At 33.8% G+C, this 19,007-nt stretch overlaps 1 protein-coding gene across 1 annotated transcript; it reads right to left on the reverse strand.

Moving 5' to 3' along the window:
- Positions 1-813: 813 nt before the first annotated feature.
- On the reverse strand, positions 814-18,945 carry LOC104469990 (serine/threonine-protein phosphatase 4 regulatory subunit 4; the record flags this gene model as incomplete). The annotated part of the gene is made up of 11 exons (XM_010084752.1): positions 814-961; positions 1,767-1,872; positions 2,645-2,827; positions 4,130-4,213; positions 5,693-5,770; positions 6,522-6,641; positions 7,631-7,800; positions 10,315-10,437; positions 11,750-11,871; positions 15,698-15,805; positions 18,839-18,945. Coding segments are annotated over 11 exons (1,349 nt in total), but the record flags the coding sequence as incomplete, so codon positions are not given.
- Positions 18,946-19,007: the final 62 nt, after the last annotated feature.

Genomic DNA, 19,007 nt, shown 5'->3' on the forward strand with positions numbered 1-19,007 from the left:
AATAAACACAAGGTCTATTCAAACATGTGCACTTCGTGATAAACTGTACTTAGTGAAGCCTCCTGAATGCACACATGTATGTGCAAATTATACTTACATAAATCTCTATGCAGCATTGACATTGGATGTTCAGACATGTTAATGATGACAACATGAATTACACACTTCGGAAATAAGATTAAAATGGTAAATTTACACAAAATACATGACAAAGAAAAAGGAACTATTTTCTTACAGGTAGCAACTGCCTGATCCCTACCTGTTTAGTGAGGGGAAAAAAATTACTACAAAAATAATGGAAAAAAAACTGTATAAAAATTAATATCGTACAAAATTCCCTTTTTCTATTCTTTTTCAACTTACTTTAATAATGAAGTAAAAATTTCTTACATAAAGTAAAACCTATTCTAATATGTTAAGCTTAGACTACCGAAAGAATTACTTGTGTGTTTTACTTAGTGACGCTGGAAAGGATGGAAATTAACGGAGGCTAAATAGTGTATTACTTTCTTCTAATCTGTTGCTGGCTCCTCTCATCTATTGCTGGTTCCTCTGCCTCAGTGTTCCTTTCTCACTCACAAAACCTGACACTTTCGATCCTTCCCACAGACACCCAGACTGACCTGCTTCTGTGGTTTTCTAACATCATTCCCATAGTCCCCCACAACTTTAACACTGGTCACCCTGAAAGCCCTGTACCTTTTTACTCAACTCCCATTATTTAAACAAGACATAAAACCTGTCACAATATTTCTTAATATATTATTTAAAGGTTTTTTTCCTGTACACTGCTACATACTCTTCATACAGTACCTCACATTTGCCACCGGATCATGTGTAAGTTCAAGCACAGGTAGAAAGAAGTATTTACAGAAGAATGATTTTGAAAACAATTCCATTATGAATTCACAAGTATCTAAAAAACGGAGTCTGTTCCAATAACTTTTTCCTTGGCCCAGTTCTGAAAAATAGCAATCCACAGATACTATCTATTAAGTTTTCAACATCAGCCAGAAGACATTTCAAAGGTTAACCTTTGACTCAAAGATGATAATCACACTTGTCACAAGACACATCTCATCCTATCTCAATTTTTTCTTTCAGTGAAAACCTAACCTTCTGAATTCAATGACTGTTTCTGACAGTGAGCATTACTTTTTCAGAAATTCAACCTGTCCGTTTAACCATTTGAAATAGCAAAAAGAGCAAGTGAACTAGCTACTGTGTTGAACAAAGCCCTGTGTGCCTTTCAAACCATGTCACAGGTGTATCAAAATTACTGTGCAAACATTAAGGATTGCTAATGGGAACTATTCAAGCTTCTAACCTATCTTTAAAACACATAGCATAGACCATAAAGTCAACTTAGGTGACTAACTCATTCATAAATTAATTTCTGAAACGATTTATTCAGCAGTTCTTATGATGAAGCCTCAAGAATTTTACTTCTATAGAGGGAGTCTGCTTAGTGTATTGCAGCACATACAGCTGAGCAATTTTGGATTTAAGAAGTAGGGTTGGAGGGGCCTTGGCATATTATCAATTTCCCACATTGCCTCTTTCCCAATTACTCTACATAAACTTCAGATATACTCCTCACATACACACAATATGCTTTTCATGGTGATAATACGAGCAACTGAACGTCTTCTAAGTGTAATTCCACCAACGATGGCAGGAAGTTACACTGAATAAATATAACCATAAATAGATCTTCGGTCAAAACTAACTTGCCTCTCTAAGTAATCAAGGAAAAATTATCTTACGTTCAATCAGTTTCTGAATAACCTCATGCCTCTGTTCTTGTTTGCGATTATAACGTAAATAAACGCAGAGAGTTCGAGCAGCTGCTTTTTGGACTGGCAGGACATTCTTGAAACAAATAAAGGGAACACAATTAAACATGCCTGAAGGAACAGGACTAAAAATGTATAAAAATTGTAGAAGCAGGAAAAAAAGCTAAAAATTAGCTTAACATTATACTTTTTGAAATAATAGGCATAATGTAAGGGAGAATAAGGATGTTTGGCCAACCTATGAGATATCACCTTCTTCATCCCTTCCACCTAACTTGTTTATTCAATTATTTAATAAACACCCTAGCATATTACATGTTTGGAAGGCACCTTCTATATTGTAGGTGTTAGAAAATAAAACTTACAACACCTTCTCTTACAAAAGACAGTTTTAGTCTCCAATTAATTCAATAAAATCTCTGACTAGTAGCTCTAAACGATCATTCATTTTCAGAATAAAGCATTCTTTCATAAAGAATGAAACATAACACGAAGTATTGTATGGAATCAGGAAAATGAAGGCATACCTCAGAGGAAAAAAAAATTTGATTTATCTAGAAACAAACTGATAATGAGCAGACAGAAAAGAAAAAAGTCTTGGGTGGTAAGAAAAATATGACAACTGGTAAGCCAAATTTTGCTCCTCAAATAGGGGTTTGTTCTCAGAGCAATTTCTCAGTCTTATACAAAAAAAAAAAAAAAAAGCCTGATATACTATATGCAATGAGAAATACTACTTTAAGATTAATATAATATACCAAGTACTACACGTAGCAAATATCTGGTGGTCATTGTTCTAAATAGCATAAACAAATAAAAAACATCAGGAAAGAGACAGGTAGGCTCACATTTGTCAAAATTATTGTCAACATTCTGTGAAGAAAACGGTAATAAATCTGATCACTTGATATGATATGAGGGAGACATGCATATTTTTGTAGTAACTTCTCATGAGTTCTCCATTTTAAAGAAGTTGCTGCTCTCTGTTCTGCCGTTGTTAATGCAGGAATCAAGTCAGGAACAGACAATAACTAGAAATAAAAATATAAACATTAAAATAATTTTGCATTTTCTAGCCATATGTCCTGTTACTATGCTTAAAAAAATACATCACGAAAATGTAAGAAGGGAAGAGATTTTAAGGGGTCATTTAATTCCCCTCCTCAGACAGGATCAGCTCCACTACGACCATTTCCAGTAGATATTGGTCTAACTTGTTCTTAAAAAAAATGAATGATTTGGTTTAAGCAATCTCCCCTACACAGTAAATTCCACTTAACTAGTCAAAAAGCTATTCCAGTACCTAACTAAATACACTTTCATTTCCAATCCCTCCTCCTGACAAAGAAAAACTAATCACTGTTCTCTTTGTAATACCTTTTTACAGATATGAAGACCATTACAACAACCCTCTTCAGTCTTCTCAAACCAAATAAACCCCATTTTCCTTCTAGCCTCTTAATCTTTGCAGTTATTCTTCTCAGCTCCCTAATTAATTTTAGCAGGAATTACACACCTTTTCTCAGAAGGAGGCAAAGACTTTATAGCAGCCAAGCTAAATTCTCTTTAGCACTAGGCAAAATTAAACAAGACTGGTAAACTTGACATGGCACTTGTTATATGTTATACACATTTACAGCTGCAAACATCTGACAAATTCACATTTTAAATTACTCTCAACTTTTGTTCATACAAGAAAATAAATGTATTCTGTTCTTATATTGTTGGAATATCTCCATTTCTCTATACATTCAGGAATTATGCTCAAAACAGCATCTTAAAGCAGGAGATGATCTTTATGTTCCATTTTACATATGAGAAGTCACTGAATAAACCATCATCAAAAGCCACATGCAATTCAGTTATCAAAGTTGGGAGCTGAATACGGATCTCATAAATCCTGATTCAGTGCCTTTACTTCAGGAAATAGGCTTCCTTCCAGCAGAAACTGTGTTTGAAAATGGCAACCATAGGCAGTTGTCATTTCAATATTTAAAAAAAAAATGAAAATTAGGTATTAGCTATCAGTCCTTTAGCATGAAACCAAGTTTTGTTTTAACTTAATGACTGTATTCAAAATTTGATCTATTTCAGCAAATCCACGGTTAATTAGAAAGAGAACATGGATAAACTGTTCATTTTTGTATTAATTCTAATATTTCAAAACTTTTTTTTAAAGTTTATAAAGGCAACAAACAACCAAAAAACCACAGAAACTTTCTCTCTCCAAAGCAGAAACTAATCATTAAAGCCTTTTCATACAATATATGTCTGAACAACTTTGCTACTACCCTCATTTAGAAGATAAATTAAGAAATCATGAGAATACTTACCTTGCTTTCTGATCCACTGTTTTCTCCTCCATTAGTCATTAGTTCAAGGATTTCAGGAAGGTGACCCACCAGGGCATCTAATACCTATTTAAAGAAAGGCTGCATGAATTAGGTCTGTAAATTAACTTGACTCAATTTTTATCTCTCACCAACATGTCCCTGCTGACATCTCTTATGTTACTGTTCTCTTACATCCATATTAAAAAAAAAAAAAAGGAAAAAAGAGAATGATGTGCAATGTATTTGCATTGATGAGGAGAGGAATTTAAAATTGATGTTTTAATGTAGTAGGTAATATAAATACGATAGGTTTCAGTTCAGTAAAACAAACTGTAGTTTTGATTTATGTGAATACCACAGTCAATGCTTTCTAAACTAGTCACAGCATACAGTATTTTTAAAAATGAACATTTTCTTAAGGAAGATCTGTATTTCATAGACAGTTAAGTAAGTGCCTCGAGAAACACAAAGAAATGTTTTTTTTAATATGTCAGCTGAATCTTAAAACCAATTTTTCCTGCTTTATGAAAAACTACAGTTGATAAATTAAAACAGAATATATAGCCTATATTAATAGAATAACCCTACTTTCAAATGTTGTAATACTTGAAACTAGACTAGAAAAGTACAAAATTAAATATTTTTGGTACCCATTCTGACTGAGGTGATATATAAGATAAAGCATCAAATATTTTTTATTATTTAGATAACTGTATAGGGATCAAACCAAGGAATTTTTCAAAATCACCAGCTGCTTCTGAGTCTCAACTTTCAGGTGTTCAACTTCAGAAATCTTTTAAGACGGGTCAGAATTTCATAAACTATAAGTAGATTATCTAGGAATACTTTCAGCTTTCTTGAAAATGTCTAACATAAAGGTACCAAAACAAAAAGGAGCACCTGAAAGTAAAATTCATTTTTCCATACCTTATCCAAAGATCCTACATAGAAAACAGAAAAGATCAACTACTGGAATAACTGGTATCAGAGGAAATAGTGATTTTGTCTCAAATATAAATATTTGTCTTTTTTTCAATCCAAAAAGTCTCACTAAGTCTGTAATATAATTAATGTTTTACGCAGGTTGAAACCAAGGTACACTAGACTGTCTCACAAAGACTCTGTACCAGATCTTGGACTGAAACTCTTTCTATAAATCTTAATCTTTGAACCATACACAACTTCTTCATCTCCTCTTCAATTGGAGAAATTAAAATAAAACAAAGCAAAAACCTTGAACGCTACCAATGATTATTTTAATATAATATCAAAACCAAGTCTTTCCACATAATTTGTAAGGTAATAAATAATAGAGCAATTAAAACTATTTAGAATGTATATTTTTAAAAGCTAATGAATTCAGAGTGAGTTTACTAAATTCAAACACCTTCCTCCTTTTTATTCACAGTAGGCTGGCATGTTTATGAAGCACCTGTGAAACAGAAGTGAAAGCTGTTTATCATTTCAAACAGCTACTATACTGTCTTATTGCAGAGTTATTAAACCTCAAGATAACCCACCTCAACATAACAAGCAAAAGAAATTTCCAATAAAGTATATTACCTCCAGTGACTCATCTTGTAATAGCGTAACCAGCTCTTTATGTATTGTATACACACTGGAATTTAAAAGCTTAGCAACCTACAAAATGACAGTAAGATAGCAAGGTGAAACATTCCTTAGTTCCATGTCACTACAACAACTATACTACATGTGCTTACTTTACTGCAAGCATGAAGAAGGGATGCAGACCAATTGTTTAACATCAGCCTTCTAAAGCTGTGTACGTTCCCACTGATGACATTAAAAGTATGCTTATATAAAGAATGTGTCAAGAAACAGGCTTATTACCTAACCATGAAACACACTTTTAGAATTAATTCGTTTTTACATTTACTAAAAATTTCTAAAACTGTACTGTAAAGCTAGAAAAAATCATTATGGACTATTCAAATGTTTACTCCGCAGAACACCAGCATAGTAGCAAACTGTAAACTCTAAAGAAGGTTTACAGGACCAGAAGTGGCAAGTTCCTTTCTTCCCTTTGTCTCGGTATTTTCTAATAGTATTGAAAACCTTCACATATTGTAGTTACTTTTGCTTATGTTACAATTGCTTATGTTTGTGGTATTAGACCATTAGAAGTTTCTTCTAGCTTTCGCTCCTTAAAGGGTCACCTAGCAGTAGGCTCTTGTAGCCGAACATCACACAACTTCAATAGCCTAATGTTTGTATATGGCTGTATATACAGGTTAGAATGGACTGAACAATTTTGACAAACAACTCAAGTCTTTTTATTTTTGTTGAACAGTCTCACAAATGCAAGCTTAAAGAAGAAAATAACATAAAATAAAAGCATATAAGTACTAACAAAGAATCATTTTAAACTTACTTCGTAAAAGCTTATGGCCATAGTATATCTGACAGGAACTTCAGGGTCATGACAAAGGCAGAAGAATATAGAATATAGCTCTAAATGGAAGTTCTTTGGATCCACAAAAACAATCATGGCCTGTGGAACGATAAAGTCTTTTATTAACTGTATAGCTAAAGGACCACACTATCAGAGATTATCAGATGGAAACATTTGAGTTACAACCAGCAAGACACTTGGGAGACAACAGGTTGTGATTTTAAAGAGGAAGTGTGGCATTTTTAATGGCCACATCAAAACACAGGTACGAAGACAAGTTCTGGAGTTAAGAAATAAACTGGATTTACATATCTTACAGACATGTTGTAGGCTTTTTTTCTGAAGACACAGATTAAACCCACAAGATACAAAACCTTTATTTTATAAACATTGTCAATCTTTCTGAACACTAGTGGAAGCTGCAACTGGAGACTTCAAAAACAAAGAACATTTTAGCAAGCAGCAAAACAAGCATATGAATTCCAACAGAACTGTGTGTGTACATACCTTGTTTTTGCTTAAATAAACCAACAGATGTCTACGTACATACATGGTGCTTCTCTTTAAAAGGTGGAATAAAAATGTCTACTAGCTCTTGTTATAAAAATATCTTCTTTAAATATAAATGCAGAACGTCAGAATACAAAGTAGATTTACAGAAACATAAGCGGTAAGTTTAATGACCTCACACAAACTCGAAAAGACTTTCTGTATTCAGACAGGAATGCAAAAACCTAGCTTTGAGTGGTTTGAAACTGGGGACTCTGTTTCACAGCCATTTACTCAAAGCCTCTGTGCTAAGGGTTTGGAGAAAATGTCTAGGAAAGAATGAGACCAGTAACCTCTTAGAATAGCACTCTCTCAGTCAAACTTGCCAACAATTTTCTGAGGCTCTGCAAAGAGGAATCCTTCCTGGTAACTCTTTTGGACAACCTCTACTTCAAGCCATTAACTTGAATTTTCCAGCAGAGAGCTAGAATAGAGCTCAATGTACAACTTGGCAGTAACTTCTCAATCACCCACACAGTCCTATTGAGTGAACTATATGCATGACACACATTATTTAAACTTAATTTAACATGACTTACTGGAAAATTGTAAGCACAGTTCTTCCTCACTGAAATATACTTCTTTTCCTGTTCCAGAGTTTGAAGTTGTAGTTGATTATCATTGTGTCCATTTTCCTGCTGCAAACCCAGTGTGGAAAGCTTCTTATAAAACTCCAAAAATCGTAAATGCTGTTCAGGAGTAAAAATGCCTCAAAAAAAAAAAAAATTTACCTTCCTCATTACAAATGCTATTAATAATGTTCCAAAACAAATCTCATTTACGAATCTATCAAATGTGTCAATTTTTATCCCTCTACTTGCTGACCTTGACTCTAGCAGAGTATCATCAGTACACATTATACAGAAAAAGGGATTACAGGAAAATTACAACTATAACAGAGTGAATCATAATTTCTGTTTACATAATTCTTGAAATACTCAGGACTTTCACTGGAGGATTGTGAAAATATTTTTTGTTCCACTAATACTGGTTTCTTATTGATTAAATTTTTAGATCTTTATGGAACTCAGCCACAGGAAGAGTGCATGCCTGGAGAAAGCTGAAAAATTAGGTCATGTTGCTTCAGAAAATAAAGAGGTATGAGAATAAAATTCGAAATCTCAGAACAAACTGGAATGCAACTAGCAAGATTACTTCAAAAATTACAAGTAATTTTATAAGTACATTAGTAATAGAATAATCAAGGAAAAGCTCAGTTTTGTACTCAAGAGAGAGAGGAAAGCTATCAGTGATTGGTACCAAGAAGGCTGAAATGCTTAATGCTTTTATTTTCTTTCTCAAATTCCACTGGTATCATCAGGCTCAGTACAATTAATAACAGTGACAAAGAGTCAAGCTCTAAGTAGAGAAGGAACAGGTCAGTGAATACATAAACATGAGAAGTTTTCAAAATGTGCAGGGTCAGATGTGCTTCATTCCAGTATTCAAAAGTATTTAAGGTACTAGCTGCTGAAATCTTAAATAAGTGACATATCAGAAGGGAAAAGAGCTGAAGTGGTACTGATGCTTAACAGTTGGAGAAGGGAAGGACAAGCCATATAATTACTAATCAGTCAGATTACTTTAACGTTTTTGAAAAAAAAAAAAAACTGTAACAAAAATTTTAAAAAATCTACTTGTAAATACCAAAAAGAAAACAAGAAAATGAGTAGCAGCCAACGTGGCAAAAGCAAAACTTGTCAAACTGATTCCATTTCCTCCTAATACTGGTTAACCGGACCTGTGAATACAAAAGTGCAGTAAATGTCATGTTTTTCACAAGCAAAATAAGGGATCAGGAAAGAGACAAAAAACTACAAAGGTGCTACAAAACTGCTTGGAAAAACAGTTAAGAGAAAGTTACCCAGGGCTCACTGACATGACTCATATCTTAGTTCTGGTATTATTCAGTATTTTCATTGGCTTTTTGGATGTTGGATTAGAGACTTCACTTATTTAATACTCTGATAACATCAGCCTAGGAGGGAGGCTGCTTATGCTTCAGAAGATAGAGTTTGAAATTATCTTCAGAAAGTGGACATATGTTCTTAAAACTTTAGACTATTGTTCCATTAGGACAGAGATAAGGTACCATGCCTAGCCCCATCTTCATCACTGCATCACCTGCACAAGACCAGGAAAGAGAAAGACTAACTAGCTGTCAGTTTCTTAAAAAGAAAAAAAAAAAAAAAAAAAGGCTTCATAAGCTGCACTTGAAGAAATAATGTCAAACTATTGCAAACTATTTACTGAAAAATGTAAATAGCAATATAGCTTGCAAGACATGTGAAGTAACTGTTCATTTTGTTCAGCTCTCATAAGGCATAATACTTCAAGAAAAACATAAACTTGCCAGACAGAGTTCAGAGGTGAAGAGAGATCAGCAATTAAAGTCATTCAACCAAGAGAAAAGAAGACCGGGAAGATATGATAAAAACAGGATGGCCTGTTTTAAGTCTATATTTCTGTAAATAACCGTTTAACACTGTGGAACAGCGCTTTTTAGTTATTTGTAGGGAAGCAACAGTCACTTTGATAGTCTCTAACATCATAAAGGATCATTTTAAAGATTTGTAAGAAAGACCAAACAGTTTAAGAGTTTAAGAGGAAATTTTCTGTAATGTAAAACCATTATTCCATGATGTTCCTCCCCAGGTAAACTCTGTGTAGAGGCTATATGGTGAGCAGAATGATCAAGGAAAGATCCACTGTGCTCAAGAGAAAACCACAAAAATTATGGGTACAGATTTGGCCTCAGCTGTGGCTGGGAATCCACATGCCACTAGGTCTCCTTTCTCCCCTGAAGTTCCTTATTTAGCCACTCTGTACTATGTCTCAAAAAGAGCACATATCAAGCACAGAAGTGAACATGAACAGTTAACATTATACCGTGTTTTCAGTGGTTTCTAGTTTCAAAATTCATTCATCCAACTCAAGAAGGAATCAAAATAAATCAGTCAAACCAATAAACATAAACCACCACGTTTCCATCTCTGACCCTGACTAAACATTAAAAAAACCCAATAAACACATGGACATTCAAAAAGGAAATTCACAAAAGCCAGCATTTATGCAATAAAGTATTTCAGATTTTTAGTTCCTTATTTCCTCTCCTAACTATCATTTCATTTGATGTATTCGAATATGGATATTTTCCAAGGGCTTCAAGTTCTCCAATCTTCCCTCATTTTTAAGATTTTTTTAAAAGAACATTAAATCATACCATATAATCCATTACAGAGTTTCCCTAAATGGAAAGATAAAGAAACTAGGATAGATTCATCTGCTTTGAAGGATTTTTCACAGAGTGATTTCACTAAGGGGAGCACAGTTTGACTCCTATCATCTGAAAAAAAAAAAAAACAAACAATTTTTTAAAGTTAGCCATTTGTCAACACATTAAAAAAAGCACAGAGAGTAGACTTTCATAACAAGTTATAAAAAATATCATTTAACATGCTTAGGAGTATTTTTGGCAGACATTCACTGGAGGTAGAAAACAACAGGTATGGAGAACAACGAACATACTGCCATAATACAGGTCCTAAATTTTAACACCTTACCTGGTTTGTCTGTTTGTTTGTTTTCAGGGAAAAATTCAGCAAATAATTATGGCTGAATAACAAAATACTTAGGCTGACCTGAAGAAATATTTTAATATTGTGGGAAATAAACCTTAAGATATAATTTTGGGTCATCTACATTCAAAATGTTCACTTTCTAGTTCAGGCACAAAACCAAAACTACAGAAACCAAATTTCTAGAAACACATTCATTACAACCCTGTAAATAATCCCAGATTGCTTTCTCTAAGCTTTTTTCAATAGCTAAACATAGTTACAGCAATTGGGGAGTGGGGTGAAGGAGTGAAGACTGGGACGTGCAAAGAGAAGGACCAACTTGATAGCATCAATGCAAAGGCTCAATAATTTGAAAACTAACCTACTATCACACTTATTGATATAAGCACTAACTGCTAAAAAGTCCATTTATGGTATTTTCCCCAAAAAGACATTATTTCTTTACGTACTCCTCCATATGGCTTATATGCAATCATGTATTTTAGTAATTCATCATCAAGTTTCTGTACAGTAAATATTTGCTCCTCACTTATGTATCAGGAAGGAGTAGTAGTCAGTAAGATGGGAGTGGGAGTGGGAAATGTGGTGCAAAATACAGAGTTGCTAATGAAGATAAACAACTGAAGAGTTTGGAAAAAAAAGACAGTATAAAGAGTGAAGTGGCAAATAATGAGCAGTGAACATCAATATAGAACATTTTTTTCATATAGACTATGGCAATGATCTATCACGTGCTTTGCTGCTTTGTACATTTCCAGTTGTAAAAAAAAAAAAAAAAGCAGAGAGCACAACTGATACAGAGCCAGAAAAGCTGGCTGATATTGTCTTCTACATTCCCCTGAAAAAAAATCAAGACAGAGTAGTTGTTTGGAGGACAAGGCACAGCAGTTACCCAGAATGTTTCCCTATATTGGAGTAGTCACAGTAGCTCTCCTTAAAGCTTGCCACTATCAGTGTTAAACTGAACTTCTTTGAAATGTCTTAAGAAAGCAGACAGAACAAAAAGCATTTAAATACATTTATAAGATACATTAGAGTATTAAGAACTGGGCTAGTAAGCCTAGATTAAATTCTTACCTGCATCAAACATATCAAGCAGATTCACTAACGTCTCAAAAGCTGCAAGGCGCACACTGCTACCCTCATCTCTTGACAGTTCTACTAACTCAGGAAGCACCACAGTTTTTGTTAGTTCTGTCCTGCAAAGTGAGGCAAGCAGCCAAGAGAAAACATATAATGAAGCAATATTGCCATAGCAAAACAGAATTCTTCCTTGATACACTCATTTAGATATTTCTTGGGTAGTCAAGAAGGAAAAATTGACAAAGTTGTAAGGAAATTAAAATTAAATAAAAACCTCCAGTCAATCTCAGGACTTTTTTCTTTGTCAGCCAAAGAAACCCACAAGTTTAAAATGTGAAACTTCAGCACTAAAAAAGCATTCAAATTAGCTTGAAATAAATCAGAGAAAATGCGGTTTGAAAAAACTCGAAGGAGTCCAGCTACTTCAGTGTGTCACTAAGAAAATTTTTCTGATTAAAGATGCAGAAACTGCTCATTGCAATGGTCAAAGCCAAAAAATATTAAATATGAGCCATGTTGGAAATGTGTCCAGAAGTCTTACACTTCAAAGATGAGACTTATTTACAGAGATTAAGCCACTACTGCTCAGAGAAAATGTGATTTCCCAACTAGTCCAAATACTAGCTTTCTAGGCTTCTTTTAAATTAGTAAAGAAAGGGTTCTGCTTGACTCTTTTTGCCTTGGTAATTACTAGCACTGTCTGCATGTATGATGGTCCTGACAACCTGAATCTATACATTGGCAGCAGATCGTGGTATCAGGGACTGACTTAGAAATCAAAATTTAATCAGAGAGTTGACTAAGGAGGAGTGAAATACTCTCGACACAGAAACTTTTGTGTAGTAAGGTGACTGGCATAAGATGAAAAGAGATTCATTTCTTGGAGCAAATGTATAGCTTCTGTAGAAGCTACCAACCAGCATAATTTCCCATGTCCCTGTATATAACTGATTGAAAACTATGTTTGACGCTTAAAGCAACTGTGTATGAAGAGTTTACACTCTGTCATTTCAATCAGTTTTTAATACAGAACTGATCACAGCCTTGTGGATGCCACAATTTTACTGAAATAAAAATGCCCAAAATACCCCTTCCAATCAAAATAAACAGTTCAAAATAATAGCTGCCCCTTTTGTAAATCAATATAAACAATAATACTTTCAAATATTTATAATCAGCAAAGTAATTTGCACCTACAGAGTTTATTACTGTTACCAGCAAATCAAAATGTAGCTTAACAGTATTATTCCAAACAGATTATTAATCATTAATATAAAATTATGAGAAAATGACATAATATCATTTAGTGGTAACATCAACAAATAGTAAAAATAAGCAAGGGGACTGTTGTCACATTATGCCTTCAACATTTACCTAAAAATGTGCTTATTTGTATTCATTAAATTGTCTTTTTTTCCTACTACGTATTCATCCTCAACATGAAACACTGCAATAGTTTACATACCAAAAATACTGACAGTTCACCATTTCTTATGAGATTAAAGATTAAGCATCTAAATCATTGGGAAGGGACTGGGCAAAAACTTCAGAGAGAGAACACTGTATGTGGATACATTATTACTACAAATAAAAGTTTGAGAGGAAAGAATTAAAGCAAAATATACAGAACGGACGACTAATCGATAACTATGTATTTAGCCCTATTAAACTGCTATTCTAAGGCTGGGTAAATTGACAGTAATACTGCCATTCGCCACTGCATTACACCTACATTGTTTCATAATAATAAATGCAATTTAGTTCATTTTAAAGACAATAAACAGAATGAATAAAAATTTATTTATTTTCCAAAGTGGTCACTTATTAGCATAAGACATAGCCAGCTTGTTACAAATGAAAACTTTTTGCTTCTTCTTTCACACTGCTTAGTATACGTTGAGCTTAAACAGTATTTGGAGGAGGAGTGAGGAAAGCAACACAAAACCACAAATTTAATTCTTATTTTAACACCTAGCTATGCATATACCCATCTTAAAAGTAAAATAAAACTGCTGAAAGCAAATTCACACAGATTCACACAAACTGTGAGTGCTTCCTAAAGGTTACCACCAAAATAATTTTCTACTTCTCAATAGACTGAGCCACAAGGAAAAGAAATTTGTGCAGCTGTATATTTTAAAAACATAAACAAATGTTTCAGTAATATCTGAAAGGAATATTCTGTAACTATATGTATACCTTAGGTGACCGTTATTTTACTCAGAATAACATACTTACAGTATTTTAAAAAAAATATTTTGCTGTATTCTGTGTCACAAATACTTTCAAAGCAGAATTCACTATTACTTCTCAGCTCTTGATTATAACAGAGGTTAACTGAGAAGGTCAGAAAAATCCATGGAAATGCAGACGATATCTCAAATAAGACACCAAAAGAATCTCATGGGATTGAGCAACAACAAATGAGAAAAGAGGAAGGAAGGTGATTGAGACAGATAAGAACATACAGCTTAGAAAGGGTCAGGGGAGAAAATGGCAGGACTGCATCCTAAATCAAGACCCAGAAAGCAGGGGGGGAAAAAATGCTTTGCAAATATGTTTCTATGTATTTCCATTTTGGTGGCATCAAAAATCTTCAAATTAGTATGGCCATTAGAACCGTCTCTCCCTTCAAACCTCTGTAGTTATGGAAAAAAAAAACCAAAAAAAACCGGTCCCTCCCTAAAGATAAACAAAACCCTCTCTTTCACTCATCTTTAATCTCTCATTAAGCATAATTCAATTTTAAGATACATAAAAATACATGAGATACATGCATACAGTAAAAATAAATGCAAGCTAAAATTCTTCAGAAATTCAGTTTAGTAAAATGCATTTAAATTTCCAGTTTTACAAATATTAACAATATTGACAAATACTACCTTTCTTTTCTATAATTACAAGTTCTTTTAAATTCAAAGCCATTCAAGATGGAAAATGTTAAAGTTATTTACTGTGCTAACCTATGCTTTGTTATAAAAGAAAATAAGCACAAAAACAAATGAGTAACTTTACTGAGATGAGTAATATTGTGGTTTCACATTATTCACATCCTCTGAATTTTTGCAGGACAAGGACCTTGGCAGAAGAGGTGCCTAAAGCACATAGAAAAAATTGTTTTATATGCAATAAAGACAAGTTTATCTAGGAATCTAGAAATTACTATCCTGCATGGCCTTACCAAAACAAAGTTAAATTAAGTACATGGCAGTAATGCTTAGTTCTTTCTATGAATATTCATTCCCTATACCCAAGTAAAACACTGCCTGAACATACACTTTTCCAGTATTCCATGGCTGAGAGGTAATTCACATTGTTTCATGAATTTTAAAATATTTGTTCACGCAGAGACCAATACTGTGTGGATAGTTAACATGTTCTATTTATTAAAATAAAAGTTCCACACTTTTTCTGTTCCTATATGTGTAATATTGAAGGTCTTGAAGCTTAGAGTAAAAGTTGATACTGAACTGAAATTTCCTTACAAAACACATTTAGCATCTTTTCACAAAAAACTACAAAGAAATTATTTGAAACTGCTAATACTTGCCATAACCCTCTTCCATTTTTAAATAAGCCCAGTGACATCAACACATAACTGAGATGATTTCAAGAAGCTATAGATGAACTCACTATTTCAAAAAAAACCTGTTGTTTGTATGGTTCAGCAATTTTACTATCAAAGAGAAACAAAAATCTGAAAATGGAAAAGAGAAAACTGCACATCTGTACACTCCAAATTCATTCTTGAGTAAGCACGAACTACGTTGGAAATCATCAAATATTTTAGAGTAAGATTTTGCACCGGTCTAGTGGAGGGTGTCCCTGCCCATGGCAGGGGGGTTGGAACACAATGATCTTTAAGGTCCTTTCCAACCCAAACCATTCTATGATTCTATGATTAAAAAGCAGTTATGCAAATTGTAGTCAATTTGTACTCACCCTATTCCTTGAGCTATATGTTCCAGTTGCCGACACATGCAAGTTCTAACTTCATATTCCACATCATGGCACAATGTTTTTACCAATGGAAGAATCTCTCTTTTAATACTGAAAATGTGAACATTTTTTTAATAATATACAGAACAAGAATATATAAAATCCAGTCTGTAGTACTCAGATTTTACCCATATATTACTTCCAATGGCAAATTTTTTAAAACTAATTTATCACACATGGTAAATTATTTTTCTGAGAAGTTACAATTATAAAAGAATACTGTACATCAGACAAATATGTGCTATAAAGAAACAAAAAAAGGATTAATTACAGTCATTGCAATTTTCTCATATTTCATATATGTATTTTTTTAACTATGAAAATAGTAGGTAGGCTTAGAGATGCTGTCCTCATTTAATAACCATCTTCAGTTACACTTCTGAAAAGCTACTGTAAGAATACAAAGAACTATATAAATGGAAGTGCAAATATAATTATATAAATGGAAGTGCAAATCCCAATTACTTGTCTCTAATACCTCATCTTTGGTATGCATGTATCCCCAAAGAGATATTTTGTAAGAAAGTAGAAAAAGGAATTTGAGATTAAAAGCTTCAGTACTGCAATGCCTTAATGCAACTAGACCCAAATATCATGTTAAATCAATGGCAGCCACAAAATACCTATTTTGAATTCTATTTAAGTAAAAACACATACTACAACTTGGCAGAATCAGCCATTGTGTTGCTTTTCACTGCCCAAGATGCTGTCATGAGTATTCATAAAATATCTATACCCAAATGCTTATGTTGTTGCAAAACTCAAGAGAAATAATATGAAGCCACAGACTAGCAAATTTTCAAGACAGCTTGCACAGCCTCCACTCATCCCAGCTACTTCTCATAGCAAAATTTGGCCTCAAGTTTCAAAAATTGCACAGAGACATTGGAATTTTGCATTTTAGGATACTCTGAAGTAGGAACTCCTTCCAACAAAAAGACTTGTTTTCAACTACCTGTTGGAACAGAGGGGAGAAAAACTGATGTTCTATTCCAAGGTCAGGATTTTTTAAATACTCCATAAAATAACCTGGGAGTCATGTGAAATATAAAGGAAAGGTTTTTAAGTATAGCATAAATTTTACGAGGAAAAACGGTGCCATTCTGAAGAAGAATGTGAAGATATGCTTATATATTGCCTATTAGTGAGGCCAGACACATCTCCTGAGCCTATACCAAGACGCCTCCTGCAAGGAGAATGAGAGTGTGTCATGAATCTTACCCAGCCTGACACATTTTAAACTGGTGGATCCAGGTCTCTTTTCAGCCCTCTGAACTGCATTCAGAGCCCTCTAACAGAGGATCAATATGTCCCAGCAAATTCTCAGACATCTTCTTAACATATAAATTCTGCACAGAAATTATGCTACTATCTGTTCACTGAACTGAGGGGTTTCCTATTTCTGAAGAGCAAGAAATCAAATTAAAGAAACCCAACAAAAGAAGGTACAATTATTTGAACTTAATTATGGCTAACACAATTATAATTTCTCATTAGATTCTAAGGGATCTGGAAAGTCACTTATTTTCATGAGAATGTAACATCAAAAAAATAAAAGCAATTGTGATTCTGCCAGAATTCTAAAAAAATTTGAAGAAGAAAAGTTCCTATAGAATCATGGAATCATTTAGGTTGGAAAAGACCCTTAAGATCGTCAAGTCCAACCATTAACCTAACACTACCAAGTCCACGACTAAAGCATGTCCCTAAGTGCTACATCTACACGTCTTTTAAATACATCCCGGGCTGCTGACTCAAATGCTTCCCTGGGCATCCTGTTCTAGTGCTTGACAACCCTTTCAGTGAAGAAATTTTTCCCAATATCCAATCTAAAACTTCCCTGGCACAACTTGAGACTGTTTCCTCTCATCCTATCACTTGTTATTTGGGAAAAGAGACCAACACCCACCTCACTACAATCTCCTTTTAGGTAGTTGTAGAGAGTGATAAGGTCTCCTTTGAGCCTCCTTTTCCCCAGACCAAACAGCCCCAGTTCCCTCAGCCGCTCCTCATTAAGAGTTGTTCTCTAGACCCTTCACCAGCCTCACTGTTTTTCTTTGGATGCAAAGGCTTTGGTAACATTCTCAAAAAAAACCTCCTTTCCCATGTTCATTAACTTCTGCATGTCCAACAAGTGCAGTTTGCATAGCAAATGAAGGTGTAGATAGCTTACCTTTGTCTGCTTGTAGTTCTTTTTTTTATTGAAGAAAAAATCATGATTTAAATAAATTCATTCCTAAATGTTTTGTCATACAGTTCTGTTGCCTATATTTTCTGTTATGCTGAATTCTTACATATTGGGGCAGAACAAAACCATTATTAGAGCAGACTTCCTGAGATAGACATGGTTCCTGTTGATTTAGTAGCCCCCAGTGAATTTATTTTGTAACGCAGAATCACATGTGACCAATTGCCTGGATAGGAAATACATTTGGTGAAATGGTCCCATTATCATAAGACTGTGTATACTGTCCAAAGAATGCACCATACCAACTGCTTTGGGCAGATAAGTTATTCAGATTTACTTCTGTCATTGCTTCCCTTTTCTGCACCACTGTCCGAACCCATAGACACTGAATCTAAGAGCTGGATAACAAGAGCAGGCAACAATAGTGACTCCTGATACATCTCCATAAAATTAGGGACAGAAAAAAAATATATCTACATGTTAAATTTGGTTAAACACCTAAAAAGTTAGGAACAGGACTCTTCTCTTTATGACAAGAAACTCTAAGGTGATGAATTTGTGTTTTGTCTCTGTAAATTGCACAGAAATCCACTGTTTGGCTTATTTCCTAGTTAAAAAAAAAACAATATGGAAGAATGGCATGAAAATGGTACCCATTTGAACCTGTGGAGGAACATACAAACTGTTACAAACTGATGAACATCAGCAAGTCTGAATATGCTAGTCACCAAATGAACAGTTTTTGTATTATCATTTAATATCCAGATAAAGGGATCTGTAAAAAGAAATAATTTAATTTTTGCAATAAAGTCTACTTTTCTTGTAGTAATTTTTGCCCACTAACAAAGAAATAGTGGTATATACTGTGGAATGAAAATATAGGTACAGTTACTTACATATGAGCTTCAAATTTATTAGCTAATTTTCCCATGATTTTACAACTAACTAAGCGGGACTGAAGCGTTTGAGAAAGCTGTGCTTTCGAAACAAGTGGATTCAGGATCTATATGAAAGAAAAAAGAAATGTGAGCAGAAAATAAGGTATTCTTCTTAAAAAAAAAAAAA

This window comes from Pterocles gutturalis, unplaced genomic scaffold (assembly GCF_000699245.1).
Source record: "Pterocles gutturalis isolate BGI_N339 unplaced genomic scaffold, ASM69924v1 scaffold11355, whole genome shotgun sequence".
Classification (NCBI taxonomy): Eukaryota; Metazoa; Chordata; class Aves; order Pterocliformes; family Pteroclidae; genus Pterocles; species Pterocles gutturalis.